The 22,119-nt window shown below is 38.4% G+C and overlaps 4 protein-coding genes across 4 annotated transcripts; 1 reads left to right on the top strand and 3 right to left on the bottom strand.

Moving 5' to 3' along the window:
• Window positions 1-4,114: 4,114 nt before the first annotated feature.
• Window positions 4,115-5,056, bottom strand: LOC132534077 (olfactory receptor 51V1-like). Its single transcript, XM_060177501.1, has one exon. It carries the CDS (start codon window positions 5,054-5,056, stop codon window positions 4,115-4,117), a length of 942 nt encoding a protein of 313 aa, XP_060033484.1.
• Window positions 5,057-10,194: 5,138 nt separating this feature from the next.
• On the bottom strand, window positions 10,195-11,133 carry LOC132534076 (olfactory receptor 51V1-like). Its single transcript, XM_060177500.1, has one exon. It carries the CDS (start codon window positions 11,131-11,133, stop codon window positions 10,195-10,197), a length of 939 nt encoding a protein of 312 aa, XP_060033483.1.
• A 3,928-nt stretch (window positions 11,134-15,061) lies between these two features.
• On the bottom strand, window positions 15,062-16,003 carry LOC103122863 (olfactory receptor 51V1-like). The gene has a single exon (XM_007533483.2). The coding sequence runs from the start codon at window positions 16,001-16,003 to the stop codon at window positions 15,062-15,064; it is 942 nt and encodes a 313-aa protein (XP_007533545.2).
• A 5,092-nt stretch (window positions 16,004-21,095) lies between these two features.
• On the top strand, window positions 21,096-22,119 carry LOC103122832 (olfactory receptor 51V1-like). The gene has a single exon (XM_007533452.2). It carries the CDS (start codon window positions 21,096-21,098, stop codon window positions 22,038-22,040), a length of 945 nt encoding a protein of 314 aa, XP_007533514.2. The 3' UTR covers window positions 22,041-22,119.

Genomic DNA, 22,119 nt, shown 5'->3' with positions numbered 1-22,119 from the left:
CTTGTTGCTGCTGTCCATTCTCACATGGCTGAGGTGGTATCTCAATGTTGTCTTTATTTGCATTATCTAACAATCAGTGACCTGGAGAAATTCTTCATGTGTTTGTTTGTTTGTTAGCCTTTTGGATCTCTTCTGTAGTGAATGTTATGTTCATATCCTCTGCCCATTTTTGGATGGGATCATTTGCTTTTTTGTTGCTAACTTTGCTAAAATCTTGTATATTTCAGCAAACAAAAAAGGGACACACATATATAATAATAGTAATAATAAAATTAAATAGAGTAAAAAACCCTAACAGTCAGCCTGCAGCTTTGACCACTCTAGATTGGCTGCAGGCAGCCTGAATAAAGACAGCCAATTATAAGAAGTATCAGAACAAACAAAGAAACATCCTCCAGGTTGTCTTTCCCAAGCAGGGATGAGGCTCTGATTGATCAGGTATTCTGTCACTCAAAGAGAGCTCCAGCCAAGTTACAAAGAGAGGCAGAGAGAGAGAGAGTGGGAGAGGGAGAGGAAGAGGGAGAGGGAGAGGGAGAGGGAGAGGGAGAGGGAGAGGGAGAGAGAGAGAGAGAGAGAGAGAGAGAGAGAAAGGGAGAGAAAAGAAAAAGAAAAAGGCTTCGAATGACATCCCTGGTGAGTCAGCAATCTTGGTTAAAAAAAATAAATAACTCAGCAGTAAGCCTGCTAGGAATGGCTGTCCAGTCCCTGGGGGCTGGGGCTGGGGCTGGGGTGTGTGCGGTGAGTTCAGAAATAATCTAAAGATTTTCCTTTCTTTGTTCCTCTGGCCTCCATTTGCCAGCCCAAGAGTGGGTTGTAGGATTCCTCCTTGGTGTCACCCTGACCACCCCTTTTTCACTGTCCTACTGAGAGCCCAATATCCTACCCTATCCAGAGAATCCTAGGTCACAAGCTGTTGGTTTTTTGAGATCATGGCAGCTGTGTTCAATCATCATCTTGGCCCTGCCCCTGCATGGAAATCTGTCTAGCAGTCCTTACACAAGTCAAGATGAAAGTTAACCCTGGGGGCCAGATGGTGGCACACCTGGTTGAGCGTACACATTACAATGCGCAAGGACTCAGGTTCAGGGCCCTGGTCCCCACCTGCAAGGGGAAAGCTTCACAAGTGGGGAAGCAGGGCTGCAGGTGTCTCTGTGTCTCTCACCCTAGCTATCCCTCCCTTCCCTCTCAATTTCTGACGGTCTCTATACAATAAATAAATAAAGATAATACAAAAAAATTTTAAAAAGGAAGTTACCCCTGATTGGTTAGCTTCTTCCTTTCTTTTATTCTTTCAACATCTGTTTCTCTAGACTCCTACATATATGTTCAATTTTATCATTGTAAAGTCTTTAATAATTATTTGAAATATTATCTATTCAAAATATTTGTAGTGACCAGGAATGTGGCTCAGCAGGATGGCTAATCACATTTTTAAGTGAGGCTCTCATGGATACCACCACCTAAACCAGAGATATTTTTAAGAAAATATCTTACCAGTTCTGTTATTGTTACATATCCTCTCCCCATGGGCAATTAAATTGGCTGCATCATTTTCTGATAATCATATCTGAGTAATTATTTTGTGCATTGTACAACTATAACTCATTCAGAGTCTTTTCCATGTAAAAATATAATGCAGTGTTTAGTTGAAGTTATAGCCCAGATTGGGGCCCTGGCACTATATGGAAATGCCATCTCACTGAAGAATGCTCCACTACCATGTTCTCTCAATCAAACTCTGCCTTTTCTATTAACAGAAAAAAACAGCAGTGCGTCTGGCAATCAGTCATGCATGAAGCCTCAGCTCCACATATTAACAAGGATAATAAAAAAAAAGAAAACTACAAAACTATTATAAAGTCAGATATTGTTTTTCTGTATAGAGCACACTTACGTAGTGAGCCAGAACTAGGATTTTTAAGGGTGCAGTGGAATTTTTATGGGCAGGTTTTATAACACAACATTTGCTGCTAGTACTACCCGTACTTTTAAATTATTTCAACAAAATTTACTTTATTTCACTCATATGACCTTTCTAAAGGAAGAAAGCACCTCTACCTTATCTGACTTTATGATTCTATTTGAACTAAATTATTTTCTATTGTCTCCTGAATTTAGAATTCTATACTTGGGTCACTATTAATTTTGATTGTCTTTATTTATTTATTGGCTAAAGATAGCCAGAAATCAAGGGAGAAGGGGGAGATAGAGAGGGAGAGACAGAGAGATACCTGCAGTCCTGCTTCACCACTCACAAAGCTTTCCCCCTGCAGGTGTTGAAGCAGGGGCTTGAACCTGGGTCCATGTGCATTATAACAAGTGCGCTCAACCAAGTGCAGCAACACCCAGCCCCCCCTGGGACATTAAAAACAAATAAAGAAAACAAAATATAGGAAATCACAAGTGCTGACAAGTATGTGGAAACTTGGGAGCATTTGTACATTATCACTTAGTATGTAGTGTGTGGACATCAGGCATTGTAAAATGGTATGAAACTTACTTGCAGTGTTTGATAAAATTTAATATAGAATTACATTTTTTTTTTTACCAGAGCACTGTTCATATTGGGTTTCTGGTGGTGTGTGAGATTAGACCTGGGACTGTGGAGCCTCTGATGTAAGAGTCTCTTTTCATAATCATTATGCTATCTCCTCCCATGCCAGATTTACCATTTTGACTAGCACTTATGTGTAGCATACTTCATCCATTTAATCTAGAATAATGGAAAACATGACTCAACAAACATCTGTAGACCCTGAGAGCAGAGGGGATAGCATACAAGTCAAAAAAGATATTCATACTCCACAGAACCACCATAAATCAGAGCTGAGATTGATTCTAATTAAGAATTAAAAAACTTGTGTCTGTACGCTACTCTTTTCTGATGTATTATTTTCATCATCTGTAATCCAAAATGCAAAATGACACATTAATGAATAAATGAATATGTATAAGTTGGACTATTATTTAAAATAAAATAACTGTAACTTGAACACAAACTTTATTCTAGGTTTAATGAGCCTTAAAGACATTGCTCATAGTGAACTGAGTAAGACAGAAAAGGAAAATCATTAAATGATTCCACTCTAATAATTACTTAGGTAGTCAAACTTAGAGACAGAGGAAGGGGACTGTTGATTCTCAGTGCTTGCTTGTACAGATATGACAGTTTAGTTTTACTTTGCACTAGTTTCAATCTTGTAATGTAGAGCTCAAGAGATATATACTGTGGAAATGACTGCACACCAATATGAGTTCATTAGTATCATTCAATATAGAGAGAAATAATTTTTATTATTTATTTATTTTAAATTCCACAAATGCAACATCTTACTCGGGTACTCCCTAAATGCAAAATAAGCAAGTCCAGAACTCCATGTATTTCAAGTCAAATGTGCTAAACACTTTTTCCATTTATGAAAGGAAAAGTGGAAGACTGGACACTGACTGTTTAAAATATGTATGCTCTAATCTCCAGACTTGAGAATAGGGTGAGCTTATTGGTAAAAGTCTCTCTACCAATGTTGTCATGTTAAGAGATCTTGTGTGAGCAGTGACTGGGCATCATTAATAGTGCTGAGTGGTCAGTAGCCCCATTATATCTAGTCGTAGAACAGATGTTCTTTATATGTCATTATCCCCTCACTCTAACGACAGTTACTTACTTTCACAGGAAGACATAAATTAATACATGGCTCTCCAGGCAAATGGCCTAAATGATCAACATGATTTGAATATTCTTAGCAAAGAAAGCAACAGTCACTTATGCTATTTACATAGAATGTAAATATTAGTGGAGTTGTACTATTGATTTTCATATAGCAGGTACATAGTGATGAAATGCAAAGACACGGTCATATTTGCAAGAGCCCTGAATATAATAGATGTTATAATAGACATAAATGTACTACAGTAAGTTGTCCACAAACACTCTGGGACCCACATGAACAAACCTTAGCACTATCATCTCTATGCATTTAAAATTCCTTCTTTAATATTCACTCCTCATACAAGAAAAATGTTACAGAAAGGGTTATTTCAGCTGTAATTATGCACACAAGGGATATAGTAAATGGATCATAAACTGTCTTACTGATAAATTCCAAGGAACTCACTACACTTTCAAGGAAAACCACTTCTTCAGCCTGCTTCGAATCTGCTGGGTCTTGACACTATAGATTATTGGATTCATCAGAGGTGGGAAGAGAATATAGATGTTGCCCATCAAGACATGCACCAAAGGAGACAGATGCTTCCCAAAACGGTGGACCATGGTGAGACCAATGATGGGAATGTAGAAGACCAGAACAGCACAGATGTGAGACACACAGGTCTGCAAAGACTTGAGCCTCTCTTCCTGAGATGCAACAGCCAGCACTGTGTACAAGATGAAAACATAAGAAATCAGAATCAGAAGAGAATCCAGCAGCAAGGTGAAAATCACAAGAGCCAAGGCATAGAAACTGTTGAAACGGATGTCAGAGCAGGCCAGCCTGAGGAGGTCCTGGTGCAGGCAGAAAGAGTGAGAGAGCATGTGTGGATTGCAGTACTGGAACCACTTCAGACGGATGATGGCTGGAAAGATGGAGAGAGCACTTCTCATCAAAATGCCCACCAGGAGACCAATGACTCTGTGGTTAGTCAGGATGGACGTGTACCTCAGAGGATTGCAGATTGCAGTAAAGCGATCATAGGCCATGATGAGAAGGACTCCGGACTCTGTGCAAGAGAGCCCATGCACAAAATAAGCCTGTGCAATGCAGCCATCCAGACTGATCTCCTGACTGATGCTCCACAGGGTTCCCAGAACCGTGTGCACTGTGGACAGCCCCATGCTCAGGTCAGTGAGGGCCAGAAAGGCCAGGAAATAGAACATGGGCTGGTGTAGGCTTGGTTCAATCCGGATCACATGAAGCACCATGCAGTTTCCCAGAAACACCATGGCATAGATGGAGGAGAAGGGGAGTGAAATCCAGGGGTAGTACTGTTCTAGGCCAGGGAAGCCCTTGAGAATGAATATGGAAGAATTAACCAAGGAAACAGAAGAATCAGACATGATTATTTAAAAATATTTTTTCTTCAAGACCAGGGAAATATTTGTCGTAGTTTTGTACAACTGTGTCTGCAGTAATTTTTCAATAACCACATATAACAAAGCTGTTTTGAATAAAGCATACATAAAACTGATTGTAGAATTCCAGGAAAGCTTAAAGTGTAGAAAATTATAGATTATAGCTGAAAATTATGTAGTAGGATACCTGTTATTACCAAAGCTGAGAGGTTATAGAGGTAGTCAAAGTTGTGATCTGTTTTGAGATCAAAAACTTCCTTCATCTGTAGTCTATAAACTACATGCAACACACACACACACACACACACACACACACACACACACAGACGGAGGGGAGAGAGAGAGAGTGAGAGAGAGAGAATGGGACAGTGACTTAGAGGATTGCTCTTTCTCTGATCTTCTGCTCCTGAGTGTTAGAATTCCCTCTCATTTTGGTCTTTTCTCAAACACTGAGCTGTACCTATTCATAAGGAGGAGATGAGTGGGACTGTGGGCCGGGTGATCGGAGGCTCCTGGGAGACAGAATTCCCTCTGAAAGGTGATGCAAGAGAGATTCTGCCAGTTCACTTGAAGTGATTAATTATGTGAGATTTTTGAAAATGGCGTACATTACAGGATATTAAGCAGAAGTCCAGAACATTGTCTAATCTCAGTAGAAAACTCTCTGTATTGACTGATCACACAAGACTTGATCAATAGAAGATGGAAATAACTAAATATCCATTATTAGCTTTTTCATGTTTCTTCTTCATTTACTTCAGGTAACTATGGATTTCTCTAGAATTTATGTTTATTTCTGTCTTATATCAATGAATATATTCACATGATTTATTTAATGTTTATATCTTTAATTTTGGGTGATTTTTAGTATAAATATTCACTTTTGAATCACATAGACATTTCTATTCTTTATAACATACATAAATAAGACATCAGTTAAGAGTTACTTGCTAAAATATTATTGAAATGACAAAGTGCCTATGCCTGCTTTTATATATGATTAAACATACTCTTACATTTGAGAGGCGAAAATATTTTTCTTCAGAGTCAGGCAGGGATATGCTGGTTAAGCGTGCATATTACAGTGCACAAAGACTGGGATTCAGACACCTGGTCCCCATATGCAGAAGTAATCCCTCACAAATGCTGAAGCAGTGCTGCCAGTGTCTCTCTGTCTCATTCCCCCTTGATCCCTCTCCCTTCTTTCTCAATGTTGCTCTTTCTCTGGTAATAAATAAAATATTTTTAAAATTTATACCAGAACCTTATATTCATTATATATATCCTACAAGTGATATATAAGCTTCGTGATAAGTACTTTATTCAAATATTCTTCCTGGTGATATTTAAAAAAATTGAATTTTGGAGGAAATTTTCTAGTACCAAAAATATTTCTCCATGACTATTTAAGAATACTTCCTACTTGATATCCCATAACACTCTGATTCTAAATGTATCTTTTCTACAAATAAGTAAATGGTCCTACATTTTTGTACAGTTTTGAATAAAATTATATGGTCATGGACAGAATAATATTGAATTTCCAAAGCCTTAGCTCTGCCCTATAATTATGCCATTAATTTATAATGTCAAAAGTATTCAAATATTATCTGTGTCTTTGTCCTGTGTGGAATTCTTTCTAGTGGTTAATAGACAAGTTAAGATGACCTAAATCCATTTGAAGAGGTAGAGAGAAACATGTTCCTCTCACAATGTATAGGACACCCAGTCACCTAGCAATGGAAAAACCAATAACAGTCGATTTTGGTCAACCTGGGGAAAGAGGGGGCAAAAGGGAAACACTTATATATAATAGTAATTATAAAGTAGAATAGAGTAAAAAAAAAAAACTAAGTCTTAGTATGCAGCTTGGACACCTCAGGATTGACTCAGGCAGCCTCAGCAAAGACAACCTATTGTAAGAAGTATCCAAAAAAATAAATAAATAAACCTCCAGGTTGTCTTATCCAGGCAGGGGTGAGACTCTGATTGGTCAGATATTTTGTCACTCAAATAGAGCTCCAGCCACTTAGAAAAAAAAAGAGAAGGAAAGCAAAAAGTAAAAGGATTGGAATGACACTCCTGGTGAGCTAGGGATCTTTGTAAAGAAAATAATTCAATTGGAAGCCTGCTAGGAGAGGCTGTCTAGCTAGGACAGCCTGCTAGGAGAGGCTGATTCTGGGGTGTGGGGGAGGGGTGAGCTTCAGAAAGACTTCCTTTCTTTTCCCTCCTGACCTGTAGGGTTTTCTAAGCCTACAGTGAGCTATAGGACCCCTCCTTGGTGTCACACTTAGGACCCCTTATTCACCCTCCTTATAGTACTGACTGTCCACTATTCTACCCTATCCAGAAAATTCTAGGTCACAAGCTGAGAGGAGGGAAAGACAGAGAGGAGGAGAGAAACATAGACACCTGAAGTCCTGCTTCACTGCTTTTGAAGTGACTTCCCTGCAGGTGGGGAGCTGGAGGGTCTAACCAGGACCCTTACTCAGGTCCTTGCACTTTGCACCATGTGCTTAACCCGCAGCGCTATTGCCCAGCCCCCTGAAATATTCTCTATTAGAAATATTTGTAGGAAAGTGGCTCAGCAGGATAGCGAGTGAGTCTCTCATGGTAATCATGGATATCACCACCAAAACCAATGACATTGTCAAGAAAAAATCTTACCATTTCTGTTATTGTCACATCTTCTCTACCCATGGGATTAAATTTGCCGCATCATTTTCTGTTAATCATATCTGAATAATTATTTTATGTATTGTACAACTGTAACTCACTCAGTCTTTCCCATGTAAAATAAAATGCAATGCTCAATTGAAGTTATAGCCCAGATTCGAGCCCTGGCACTATATGCAAATGCCATGTCACTGAAGAATCTTTCAGTACCATGTCCTCTCTCTCTCAATCTCTTGTCTCTTCTATTAGAAAGGAAAAAAATGGCCAGTGCATTAGGCAATCAAAGATGCATGAAGCCTCACCTCCATATACTGAAAAGGAAAAAAAAAAAAGAAATCTAAAAAACCATCGTGAAAATCAGATTTTTTTTTCTATATAGAGACACTTCTATAACAAGCCAGAATTAGAACATTGAGGATGCAGTGGAATTTTTATGGGCAGGTTTAATAATCTGGATCTAGTATCTATAGTAACATTCACTATAGATACCTCAACGTTTGCTGCTACTACTAACTTACTTTTTAATTATTTGAAGAAAATTTACTTTACTTCACTGATGTGACCTTTATGAAGGAATAAAACACCTCTCCCTTATCTGAATCTATGATTCTATTTGAAATATATTATTTTTCATCGTCTCTTGAATTATTTGGGATTCTATACTTGGGACACTATAAAGTTTTGATTGTCTTTGTTTCTTTATTGGATAGAGACAGCCAAAAATCAAGAGGAAAGGGGGACATAGAGAGGGAGAGACAGGGAGATACCTGCATCCCTGCTTCACCACTCACAAAGCTATCCCCCTGCAGGTAGAGCCTGGGGGGCTAGAATGTGGGTCTATGGGCCCTACAGCGTGTGCACTCAGCCAGGTGCACCAACACCCAGCTCCTCCTTGAGACACTATAAACAAATATGGAAAACAAAATATAGGAAATCACAAGTGCTGACAAGGATGTGGAAAGCTGGGAGCATTTGTTCACTGTTACTTGGACTGTAAAGTAGTGTGTGGACAGCATGCATTATAAAATGGTATGAAACTTACTTGCAGTGTTTGATAACATTTAAAATAGAATTACCTTTTTTTTTTAACCAGAGCATTTTTTACCAGAACACTGTTCAAATTTGGTTTCTGGTTGTGTGTGATTGGACTTGGGACTTTAAAGCCTCTGATGTAATAGTCTCTTTCCACAACCATTACGGTATCTACCCTCATGCCTGAATAACCATTTTTATTAGAATTATGTATAGAATACTTCTTCCACTTATTCTAAAATAATGGGAAACATGACTCAACAAATATCTGTAGACTCTGAAGGCAGAGGAGATAGCATACAAGTCATAAAATGTATTCATACTCCCCAGCACCACCATATGTCAAGGCTGAGAAGAATTCTGATTAAGAAAAAAAGAGTCTTGTATCTGTATGCTAAGATTTTCTGATGAGTTATTTTCATCATTGCTAATCCAAAATGCAAAATGACATATGGATGACTAAACAAAATGTGACATATGTATAAGTTGGACTATATTTTAACATAAAATACAATGTAAATTGAACACAAAATTCATTCTAGCTTTAATGAGCCTTAAAAACATTCCTCAAAGTGAATTGAATAAGACACAAAAGGAAAAATCACTAAATGATTTCATATAAATAATTACTTAGGTAGTCAAACTTAGAGAAAGAGGAAGGGGGACTGTTGATTTTCAGTGCTTGCTTGTACACAGATAAGAGAGTTTAATTTTAGTTTGCACTAGTTTCAGCCTTGGGTAATGTAGAGTTCAGGAAGTATATATTTTGGTAATGACTTCATACCAATATGAGTCAATTAATGTCATTCAATATATATAATATTTGATTATTTGTTCTAAAGTCAACAAATGCAAAGTCTTGCTCAGGTACTCCCAAAATGCAAAATAAGCCAGCACAGAACTCCATGTATTTCTAATCAAATGTGCTAAACACAGAAACTGCAACATGAAAAGTAGAAGACTGGACAGTGACTATTTAAAATATTTATGCTGTAATCTCCAGACATGAGACTAGTGTGAACTTATTGGTGAAAGTTTCTCTACCAATGTCATCATGTTAAAATCATCGAGAGTGCTGAGTGGTCTAGAATGTAAGTATTAGTGGAAATGTAGTATTAATTTTCAAATGGCAGTCATGTTTCAGGAACATAGTGATACAATGCAAAGACAGTGTTATATTGGTAAGATCCCTGGATATAATAGATGTTATAATAGACATAAATGTACTAAAGCAAGTTGTCCACAAACACTCTCAGAGTATCTATCATCTCTATGCATTTAAAGTTCATTTTTTAATATTCACTCCTCATACAAGAAAAATGTTATAGAAAGGGTTATTTTAATTGAAATGATACACACATGGGAGCTAGTAAATGGATCATAACTTGTCTTACTGATAAATTCCAAGGAACTCACTACACTTTCAAGGAAAACCACTTCTTCAACCTGCTTCGAATCTGCTGGGTCTTGACACTATAGATTATTGGATTCATCAGAGGTGGGAAGAGAATATAGATGTTGCCCATCAAGACATGCACCAAAGGAGACAGATGCTTCCCAAAACGGTGGACTATGGTGAGACCAATGATGGGAATGTAGAAGACCAGAACAGCACAGATGTGAGACACACAGGTCTGCAAAGACTTGAGCCTCTCTTCCTGAGATGCAATACCCAGCACTGTGCACAAGATGAAAACATAAGAAACCAGAATCAGAAGAGAATCCAGCAGCAAGGTGAAAATCACAAGAGCCAGGGCATAGAAACTGTTGAAACGGATGTCAGAGCAGGCCAGCCTGAGGAGGTCCTGGTGCAGGCAGAAAGAGTGAGAGAGCATGTGTGGACGGCAGTACTGGAACCACTTCAAACGGATGATAGGAAGAATGGAGAGAGCACTTCTCATCAAAATGCCCACCTGGAGACCAATGACTCTGTGGTTAGTCAGGATGGACGTGTATCTCAGAGGATTGCAAATTGCAGTAAAGCGATCATAGGCCATGGTGAGAAGCACTCCGGACTCTGTGCAAGAGAGCCCATGCACAAAATAAGCCTGTGCAATGCAGCCATCCAGACTGATCTCTTGACTGATGCCCCACAGGGTTCCCAGCACCGTGTGCACTGTGGACAGCCCCATGCTCAGGTCAGTGAGGGCCAGAAAGGCCAGGAAATAGAACATGGGCTGGTGTAGGCTTGGTTCAGTCCGGATCACATGAAGCACCATGCAGTTTCCCAGAAACACCATGGCATAGATGGAGGAGAAGGGGAGTGAAATCCAGGGGTAGTACTGTTCTAGGCCAGGGAAGCCCTTGAGAATGAATATGGAAGAATTAACCAAGGAAACAGAAGAATCAGACATGATTATTTTAAAATATTTTTTCTTCAAGACCAGGGAAATATTTGTCGTAGTTTTGTACAACTGTGTCTGCAACTGTGTCTGCAGTCATTTTTCAATAACCACATATGACAAAGCTGTTTTGAATAAAGCATACATAAAACTGATTGTAGAATTCCAGGAAAGCTTAACTCTGTAGAGTGATTAAAGATTGTAATTCAAAATGTTGTCACAATGTACCTGTTATTAACAAATCTCAGATGTTGTAGAAGTAGTCAGCAGTGTGATCTCTTTTAAGTGAGATCATAAACTTCCTTCATGTGTAGTCATTCAACTACAGGCAACACACACACACACACTCAGAGAGAGAGAGAGAGAGAGAGAGAGAGAGAAAGAGAGAGAGGCAGGGAATGGGAAGGGGGCAGTCACTAAAGCTTCTAAGAGAATCCTTCTTTGCTCTTCTGCTCTGCAGTGTTAGAACTCCCTCTCATTTCCTGGTCCTTTTCTCAAACACTGAGCTGCTGCTCCTGTTCATAAGGAGGAGATTAGGAGGACTGTGAGCCAGGTGATCAGAGGCTCCTGGGAGACAGAATTCCCTCTGAAATTTGATGCAAGAGAGAATCTGCCAGTTCACTTAAACCGATTAATTATGTGAGATTTTTGAAAAGTTGTACATTTCAGGATATTCTAGCATAGTTCAGAAATCTTTTCAAACCTAAAAAACTCTCTACATTGATTAAACATTCAAGACTTACTCAATAGAAGGTAATAACTAAATATCTATTGTTAGCCTTTTTATGTTTATTATTCATTTACTAAGGTAGCTAGAGATTTCTAGAGAATTTTGTTTATTGCTATGTTATATCAGTGAATGTGTTCACATATGAATGACTTATTATTTATATCTTGAATTTTTGGAGAATTCCATAGTGTAAATATTCCCATTTGTATCACCTAGAAATTTATATTCTTTATTAAATATTATAAATAAGAATTTGGTTAAGAGTAATTTATTGAAAGAATATTAAAATGACAAAGTGACTATTGCCTTCTTTTATAAATGATTAATCATACTCTTACATTTGACATGCAAAAATATTTTTCTTCAGAGTTAGGCAGGATAAGTATTTTTAAGTGTATACATTGTACACATTGCAGTGCACACGGGATGGGGTTCAGCCTTCTTGTCTCCATATGCAATAAGAATCCTTCACAAATGGTGAAGCAGTGCTGCGGTTGTATCTCTGTATCCTTCCCTCTCTCTGTCTCTACTTCTTCCCTCTCAATATATCTCTTTCTCCACTAATAAATAAATAAATATTTTTTAAATTTATACAAGAACCTTATAGTCATTATTTATAAAGTTTTTCCACAAGATATATATATATATAGACAGAGAGAGAGAGAGAGAGAAAGATAAGTACTTTATTCAACTATCCTTCTTGGTGATTTTTAAAAAAATTAATTTTTACCGGTTCGAGCCCTGGCTACCCATCTGCAGGGTAATTGCTTCACAGGAGGTGAAGTAAGTCTGTAGGTGTCTGTCTTTCTCTCTTCCCTCTGTCTTCCCCTCCTCTGTCCATTTCTCTGTGTCCTTCCAACAATGATAACATTAATAACAACAATAATAATTACAACAATCAAACAATAAGGGCAACAGAAGGGAGTGAATAAATAAAATATAAATATAAATAAATAGCCTCTAGGAGCAGTGGATTTCTTGAGTACCAAAATTTTTTTTTTTTAATTTAAGAAAGGATTAATTAACAAAACCATAGGGTAGGAGGGGTACAACTCCACACAATTCCCACCGCCCAATCTCCATATCCCACCCCCTCCCCTGATAGCTTTCCCATTCTCCATCCCTCTGGGAGCATGGACCCAGGGTCATTGAGGGTTGCAGAAGGTGGAAGGTCTGGCTTCTGTAATTGCTTCCCCGCTGAACATGGGCGTTGACTGGTCGGTCCATACTCCCAGTCTGCCTCTCTCTTTCCCTAGTATTTATTGGCTAGAGATAGCCAGAAATCAAGGGAGAAGGGGGAGATAGAGAGGGAGAGACTGAGAGATACCTGCTGCCCTGCTTCACCACTCACAAAGCTTTCCCCCTGCCGGTGTTGAAGCAGGGGCTTGAACCTGGGTCCATGTGCATTATAACAAGTGCGCTCAAACAAGTGCAGCAACACCCAGCCCCCCCTGGGACATTATAAACAAATAAAGAAAACAAAATATAGGAAATCACAAGTGCTGACAAGTATGTGGAAACTTAGGAGCATTTGTGCATTATCACTTAGAATGTAGTGTGTGGACAGCATGCATTGTAAAATGGTATGAAACTTACTTGCAGTGTTTGATAAACTTTAATATAGAATTACATTTTTTTTTTTTACCAGAGCACTGTTCATATTGGGTTTCTGGTGGTGCTTGAGATTAGACCTGGGACTGTGGAGCCTCTGATGTAAGAGTCTCTTTGCATAATCATTATGCTATCTCCTCCCATGCCAGATTTACCATTTTGACTAGCACTTATGTGTAGCATACTTCATCCATTTAATCTAGAATAATGGAAAACATGACTCAACAAACATCTGTAGACCCTGAGGGCAGAGGGGATAGCATACAGGTCAAAAAAGATATTCATACTCCACAGGACCACCATAAATCAGAGCTGAGATTAATTCTAATTAAAAATTTAAAAACTTGTGTCTGTACGCTACTCTTTTCTGATGTATTATTTTCATCTTCTGTAATCCAAAATGCAAAATGACACATGAATGAATAAATGAATATGTATAAGTTGGACTATTATTTAAAATAAAATAAATGTAACTTGAACACAAACTTTATTCTAGGTTTAATGAGCCTTAAAGACATTGCTCATAGTGAACTGAGTAAGACAGAAAAGGAAAATCATTAAATGATTCCACTCTAATAATTACTTAGGTAGTCAAACTTAGAGAAAGAGGAAGGGGACTGTTGATTCTCAGTGCTTGCTTGTACAGATAAGACAGTTTAGTTTTACTTTGCACTAGTTTCAATCTTGTAATGTAGAGCTCAAGAGGTATATACTGTGGAAATGACTGCACACCAATATGAGTTCATTAGTATCATTCAATATAGAGAGAAATAATTTTTATTATTTATTTATTTTAAATTCCACAAATGCAACATCTTACTCGGGTACTCCCTAAATGCAAAATAAGCAAGTCCAGAACTCCATGTATTTCAAGTCAAATGTGCTAAACACTTTTTCCATTTATGAAAGGAAAAGTGGAAGACTGGACACTGACTGTTTAAAAAATGTATGCTCTAATCTCCAGACTTGAGAATAGGGTGAGCTTATTGGTGAAAGTCTCTCTACCAATGTTGTCATGTTAAGAGATCTTGTGTGAGCAGTGACTGGGCATCATTGATAGTGCTGAGTGGTCAGTAGCCCCATTTTATCTAGTCGTAGAACAGATGTTCTTTATATGTCATTATCCCCTCACTCTAACGACAGTTACTTACTTTCACTGGAAGACATAAATTAATACATGGCTCTCCAGGCAAATGGCCTAAATGATCAACATGATTTGAATATTCTTAGCAAAGAAAGGAACATTCACTTATGCTATTTACATAGAATGTAAATATTAGTGGAGTTGTACTATTAATTTTCATATAGCAGGTACATAGTGATGAAATGCAAAGACACTGTCATATTTGCAAGAGCCCTGAATATAATAGATGTTATAATAGACATAAATGTACTACAGTAAGTTGTCCACAAACACTCTGGGACCGACATGAACAAACCTTAGCACTATCATCTCTATGCCTTTAAAATTTATTCTTTAATATTCATTCCTCATACAAGAAAATATTACAGAAAGGGTTATTTCAGCTGTAATTATGTACACAAGGGATCTAGTAAATGGATCATAAACTGTCTTACTGATAAATTCCAAGGAACTCACTACACTTTCAAGGAAAACCACTTCTTCAACCTGGTTCGAATCTGCTGGGTCTTGACACTATAGATTATTGGATTCATCAGAGGTGGGAAGAGAATATAGATGTTGCCCATCAAGACATGCACCAAAGGAGACAGATGCTTCCCAAAACGGTGGACCATGGTGAGACCAATGATGGGAATGTAGAAGACCAGAACAGCACAGATGTGAGACACACAGGTCTGCAAAGACTTGAGCCTCTCTTCCTGAGATGCAACAGCCAGCACTGTGCACAAGATGAAAACATAAGAAACCAGAATCAGAAGAGAATCCAGCAGCAAGGTGAAAATCACAAGTGTCAGGGCATAGAAACTGTTGAAACGGATGTCAGAGCAGGCCAGCCTGAGGAGGTCCTGGTGCAGGCAGAAAGAGTGAGAGAGCATGTGTGGACAGCAGTACTGGAACCACTTCAGACGGATGATGACAGGAAGGATGGAGAGAGCACTTCTCATCAAAATGCCCACCAGGAGACCAAGGACTCTGTGGTTAGTCAGGATGGACGTGTATCTCAGAGGATTGCAGATTGCAGTAAAGCGATCATAGGCCATGGTGAGAAGCACTCCAGACTCTGTGATGGACAGTCCATGGATAAAATAAGCCTGTGCAATGCAGCCATCCAGACTGATCTCCTGACTGATGCCCCACAGGATTCCCAGCACCGTGTGCACTGTGGACAGCCCCATGCACAGGTCAGTGAGGGCCAGAAAGGCCAGGAAATAGAACATGGGCTGGTGTAGGCTTGGTTCAGTCCGGATCACATGAAGCACCATGCAGTTTCCCAGAAACACCATGGCATAGATGGATGAGAAGGGGACTGATATCCAGGGGTAGTACTGTTCTAGGCCAGGGAAGCCCTTGAGAGTGAATATGGAAGAATTAACCAAAGAAACAGAAGAATCAGACATGAGTGTTGGAAGATATTTTCTCTTCAAGACCCGGGCAATATTTTTCACAATTTTGTTCAAATTCGCGTACACTGCTTTTTGGGGCAATCATATATAACACATCTGTTTTGAATACAGCTTACATACTACATTGTAGAATTCCTTGAAAGCTCATCTCTGTAGTGAGATTACCGATTATAGTTCAAAATGATATCATAAGGTACCTGTTATTAACAAACCTCAGATGTTGTAGAAGTAGTCAATACCGTGATCTTTTTTAAGTGAGATCATAAACTTTCTTCATGTGTAGTCTTGAACTACGTCACACACACACACACACACACACACACACACACACACACACACACACACACACAGAGAGAGAGATAGAGATAGAGAGAGAGAGAGAGAGAGAGAGACTAAAGCGTCTAAGAGAATTATTCTTTTTTCTTCTGCTCTGGAGTGTTAGAACTCCCTCTCATTCCTTGTCCATTTTCTCAAACACTGAGATGCTCCTATTCATAAGGAGATGAGGAGGACTGTGAGCCCTGTGATCAGAGGCTCCTGGGAGACAGAATTCCCTCTGAAAGGTGATGCAAGAGAGATTCTGCCAGTTCACTTGAAATGATTAATTATATGTGAATTTTGAAAATGCTGTACATTTCAGGATAATATTCCAGCATAGTTCGGAAATCTTTTCAAACCTTAGTGGAAAACTCTGCATTGACAAAACATCCTCAGTAGAAGGAAACAAGTAAATATTATGAGGGCGAGGTTGTGACACACCTGGCTATGTGCTCACATTACAGTGTGGTAGGACCCAGGTTCAAGCTCCTGGTCCCCATCTCCAGGGAGGAAGCTTCATGAGTGGTGAAACTGGGCTGCAGTTCTTTCTGTCTCTCTCCTCCCCTCAATTTTTCTCTCTCTCTATCCAATAATAAATAAATTAAATATATGTTTAAAATACCTGTTACTAGCTTTTACACATTTATTCTTCATTTACTTCAGGTAGCTAGAGATTTCCCAAGAATTTTATGTTTATTTCTGTCTTATATCAGTGAATATATTCAGATACGACTTATTTAATGTATACAACTATAATTTTGGTGAAGTCCATAATATAAATATTCCCTTTTGAATCACATAGAAAATGTTATTATTTTATACATGCATAAGTAAGATGTCAGTTAAGAGTTAATTATTAAAATGACATATTTCCTATGCATTCTTTTATATATCCTCTCTCTACCTAATTTAAGTATATGTCCAAGGCCCCCTTCCCTCAACCTGAACTGCATTCAAAGTGTTTTTTAGGTCTTGTAGTTCTGTTTGGATTTTTTCCCCTGTATTTCCTAATTCTTTGGTAAAATGATCACTGATTTCTTAAATCTTAACTTTAGTTTCTTGATTTCATAATGAGTTTCTGAATTTTATCCCTGTCATTCTTTCTGGTCATTAAATTTCTGTCATTGCTGTCTGTTTGTGCACTTAGTTTTGCTTTCATTGTTGTGCCAGTAGGAGGCGCTGTTAAGGTTAAGGTGTTCATTTTCTCTATATATCTTGTTGGGGAGGGGAAATTATATGCTGAGTAACTAAGCCGGGTCAACATCCTTGATGTCAATATACAATCTCCCTGCTGCTGTTTCAGGCTCTGTGGGGCAACAACAATGGATACTCAAGAAGTCAGTTATAAATTGGTGAGCTTTTGATGATTTTTTTTTTTTCTGTTTAACAGTTCTCTGTTGTTTAAACTCATACCTGAAAGTGGTGCGGCTCTACTGCCAGTCTTCCAATCTGGTGCCAGCGATCGGTCCCTGAGCACCGGTTAATAGTCCTGAGAATCGCTCCTTTCCATCCTCAGCCCACACGTGTCTGTACTCACCTATAGCTTAGGTGATTTTTGCTTTTTCTTTCTCCTTCCTCCCATTCTTCATTCTTTCCTTTCTGCCTTCCTTCCTTTCTCCCTCCCTTCTTTCTGCCTTCTTATATCTCCCTCTCTTTCTTTCTTTCTTTCTTTCTTTCTTTCTTTCTTTCTTTCTTCCTTCCTTCCTTCCTTCCTTCCTTCCTTCTTTCTTTCTTTCTTTCTTTGTTTAACAACTGTTTCTTTAACTCAGACCCAGAAGTGCTGCACCTCAGCTGCCAAGCCCTCAGTTTGGTGCCAGCTGTCCCTGAGTATGGCCTTTTAGTCCCAGGTATCTCTCCCTCAGCCCTTTTCTGTCCACGATCCACACATATCTTCTGACCTGTGGCTTGGTGAGTTTCTGAAGAAATCCTCGTTGTATTTTCGTGAGTTGTCAAGTAATTTTTTTATTACTTTTTCTAGTTGACCAAGGAGAACAAGAATGAGTCTGCTGCTGTCCATAGCCACACCTCTTTCTGTAGCTTTTTTTTTTTTTTTTTTTAAGAAATGTCACAGTGGTACAGCTACTTAGACCATATAGAAGACTAATTTTAGAATCCCAAGGAAGTAGATCTCTTAAGAAAAAATTTCAGAGCAGAATAATTGGACAGAGTACGTCCATGTTATTTAATCTCTGAATTTGTAATCATTATCTAAGCCAGATGCTTTGTGGTTAATCAGATCAATGACAAGGTCATTCTTGTGTAGGGTCTATAAGGTATTTGCAGGACACACCAGGGGACAGTGACTAAAGTATCTGAGAGTATCATTCTTTCTATACTCTCGTGCATCTTAAGTCTCTGAACTTCTCACTTAACAGTCTTTCACAAGGAGTCAGCTGTATCTCTTCATGCAGAGGTGAGAAAGAGGATTTTGTGAACCTGTTGAGTGTAGGCTTTTGGGAGTCACTATTCCCTGTTAATGGTGATGTGGATAAATTCTCCTGGTTCAATTACAGCCCTTTAATTTTCTGAGAATTGAAGGCCTGCAAAGATTGGTACCACACCACCCCCCATGATCACAAATGTTTTCTAGTCTTAACAGAAAACTCTGTTAATGAAAATTCAAATTTTGTTTTCTCAAAAAGAGGGGTATAAGTAAATTTACATTTGTCTACAGAAAACCCTGAGTTACTAACACACACACAGAATCAAATAAGAGTTTCTTCCTAAAGAAAATGTTTATACTTCTCTTTATTACTAAGGGGATGTCATACCCAGCAAGCAGTAGAACTAAATTTCTGAAATTGCTATTCCAGGGAAGGTAGAGTAAGAGAATATTTACAGAAGGGAGAAAAAGGAAGATTTGGGGTGCCAATCAACTTATATATTTACCCATCAGACTTTTTAGAATTGCATTTGCTGGGGAAACCAACAAGGAATTGTGACCACAATTTTGCTGACAAGTCTGTTCACTTTATCTCTGGAAGAATGTTAGGAAAATACTTTGAGAATTAACATGTTAGTTAGTTGTAATTCTTTCACTAATTAATTGAAAACAAGATAATATATTTAAGGAAAAATAGTTATTTTTCTATCATGTGTCCTAATCAGTACTAGAGGGTTTCTTAACCCAAAGAGATGAAAAGGTTGAACAGACTTAACTCATTATATTGACTAACCAACAGGTGGGTGTTCTTTCCTTGGTATTTAAGGAGAGAAGTTCCCTAGGACCTCTTACTTGGATTATTTTTTACTTTCGACATAGTGAGAAAAGTCAGTGTCAGAATTCTGAAAAATGTTTACTACCATTATGATAGCAACAAAACATATTTGCATAGCATTTAATTAATGCTTTTCTTTCTACTTTTAAATAAAATCCCTGAGACACATTTTTTCTTTTTTGTATTACAAAGAAATGTATATTCATTCTTACATTCATAGTGGACATATATAAATATCTTAAAATTATTTTTAGAATGACACATATATTGTGAAAACATTAATTTATGTACAGTTTATCATGCTCCTATCTGTGAAGCTAAATATTTATTTTACTTAATTTACTATTTATTTAACAATGGCTTACAATATTTTAATATTGCAGGGGTATAGTTCCACACTGCACTCATTTCAGGGCCACTCAAACCTGGGGTATACATCTGACAAAGAACCACATTAGACAGATGAGCTTTTTTTTGCCAACCCAGCAGTATTTTCAAAAGCTAAATAGTATTACACAATCCAGATTTTCCATTTCTGTTTTTTTCCACCCTTACTAATTTTAATTGTTAATACTTAAAATTTTTTTTTTATTTATTTTTAGGGGCTCCAAGGTTGTCACTGGGGTTCAGTGCTTACATGACTGCTCTGAGCCTTGTAGCCATTTTTTTCTGTTCTTTCCTCTAGATAGATGGTGAGTGACAGAGGGAGAAAGACAAACAGTACTGATTCACCATTTCTAAAGTCTTAAAGCATTTCCATGTGGTAAACCAAGGCTCAGGATCTTAGTAATATGTTTGTTCTACCTGATGAACTAAATGCTAGCACCCTAGCACTTCCATTTCTAGATACTATTAGAGATTCAATTCTGGTCTTCTATTTTCCAGCTTAAATTAAAAGCATACAGAGAAGGAAAAGTGCAATAGAAAGAATGACATAAAGGAAAATAATCACGGGGGGGGGGGGTGGTGAACAGTGTGGAATATGCAAAAAGATGCTATGATTCCATCAATTTTGTTAAGTTTTACTTATTTATTTTTTTTTTCCCCACAGGGTTCTAATCAATTTGAAATTTCCACTTCTTCTGAGATCCTCAGACTCCTTGGGAGTAAGTATAAGGAACAACTCTGGTGCCTAAGACAAATATTAGCTACCATTCATGATTTCCTTGAGGATGCTACTAGCCATGGTAGAAGCAGACACCTGTGCTCACCTATTTTCTTTCGTTACAAGTGACTCGATTCCCAGAAGCTCAGCAGCTGCCCTAAGTTCACATCCCATTGGGCTCATTAACATTGCTTTGCCCCTACATAAAACTCTGCAGTCTGCTGGTATTCTTAGTCAGTGGCATTGGAAATGTTGTGCTTCTATGAGTGGTAGTAGTGGTAGAGATAAACTATAGCTCTCCGTCTTGCCGGTCTTTATGATATAAAGAATGTCGACATATTTTTTTCTTAAAAGCAGACACAATCTACTAAAAAATAAAGGAGTCAAAAAACGGGTCTAATTTGGAATCTCTCTTTAAAAAATATTTTCAATCAATCCTGTATTGATGTCTGCTAACTCTATCTCGAGCGCCAATAGTTCCAGGTTTATTCTCACAGGTTTTCCTGGCCTGGAGGCTGACTATACGTGGCTCTCCATTCCCTTCTCCTCCATCTATGCCATGGTTTTTCTGGGAAACTGCATGGTGCTTCATGTGATCCGGACTGAATCGAGCCTGCACCAGCCCATGTTCTACTTCCTGGCCATGCTATCCATCACTGACATGTGCATGGGGTTGTCTACCATGTGCACAGTGCTGGGGATACTGTGGGGGTTCGTTCAACACATCAGCCTGGATATTTGCATCGTCCAGTCCTATTTCATCCATGGTCTGTCCTTCATGGAGTCTTCTGTCCTCCTTGCGATGGCTTTTGACCGCTACATTGCTATTTGCAACCCACTACGATATTCCTCCATTTTAACTAACGACAAGATTATCAGAATTGGAGTGGCCATCTTCTGCAGGAGTACTCTACTCATACCACCAGTCATTATCCGCCTCAAGTTCTTGACTTATTGTCGTCCCCACATCCTTTCTCACTCTTTCTGCCTACACCAAGACTTAATTCGAATGGCCTGCTCAGACATCCGCTTCAATTACATCTATGGTTTGTTCCTGGTGATCAGCAACCTGTTACTGGATGCAGTGCTTATACTTATCTCCTATATCATGATCTTGCATGCAGTCTTCGCTATTGCATCACGGGAGGAGAGAGCCAAGTTATTGCAAACCTGTGTGTCTCACATCTGTGCTGTTATGGTTTTCTACATCCCAATCATTGGTCTGACTATGGTACATCGCTTTGGGAAACACCTCTCACCACTGGTTCATGTCCTCATGGGCAATGTTTATATCCTTTTCCCTCCTTTGATGAACCCCATCATTTATAGCATTAAGACCCAGCAAATACGAAGAAGAATACAGAGACTGTTCTGTGTGAAAAGAATTTAAGTCTTGAGAGCACAAGCTAATTCATTTTAAAATTCAACCAGTGAAACTCAAAAGGGTAAGAGTCAGTAATTATTTAAAA

This window comes from Erinaceus europaeus, chromosome 17 (assembly GCF_950295315.1).
Source record: "Erinaceus europaeus chromosome 17, mEriEur2.1, whole genome shotgun sequence".
In the NCBI taxonomy this organism is placed as follows: domain Eukaryota; kingdom Metazoa; phylum Chordata; class Mammalia; order Eulipotyphla; family Erinaceidae; genus Erinaceus; species Erinaceus europaeus.
The sequence above is the reverse complement of the archived record's forward strand: the minus strand, read 5'-3'. Positions and strand labels throughout refer to the sequence as shown.

What these genes read in the sequence shown, in the direction of transcription:
- LOC132534077 (XM_060177501.1), bottom strand. Translation starts at nt 5,056, where the DNA reads ATGTCTGATTCTTCTGTTTCCTTGGTTAATTCTTCCATATTCATTCTC.
- LOC132534076 (XM_060177500.1), bottom strand. Translation starts at nt 11,133, where the DNA reads ATGTCTGATTCTTCTGTTTCCTTGGTTAATTCTTCCATATTCATTCTC.
- LOC103122863 (XM_007533483.2), bottom strand. Translation starts at nt 16,003, where the DNA reads ATGTCTGATTCTTCTGTTTCTTTGGTTAATTCTTCCATATTCACTCTC.
- LOC103122832 (XM_007533452.2), top strand. Translation starts at nt 21,096, where the DNA reads ATGTCTGCTAACTCTATCTCGAGCGCCAATAGTTCCAGGTTTATTCTC.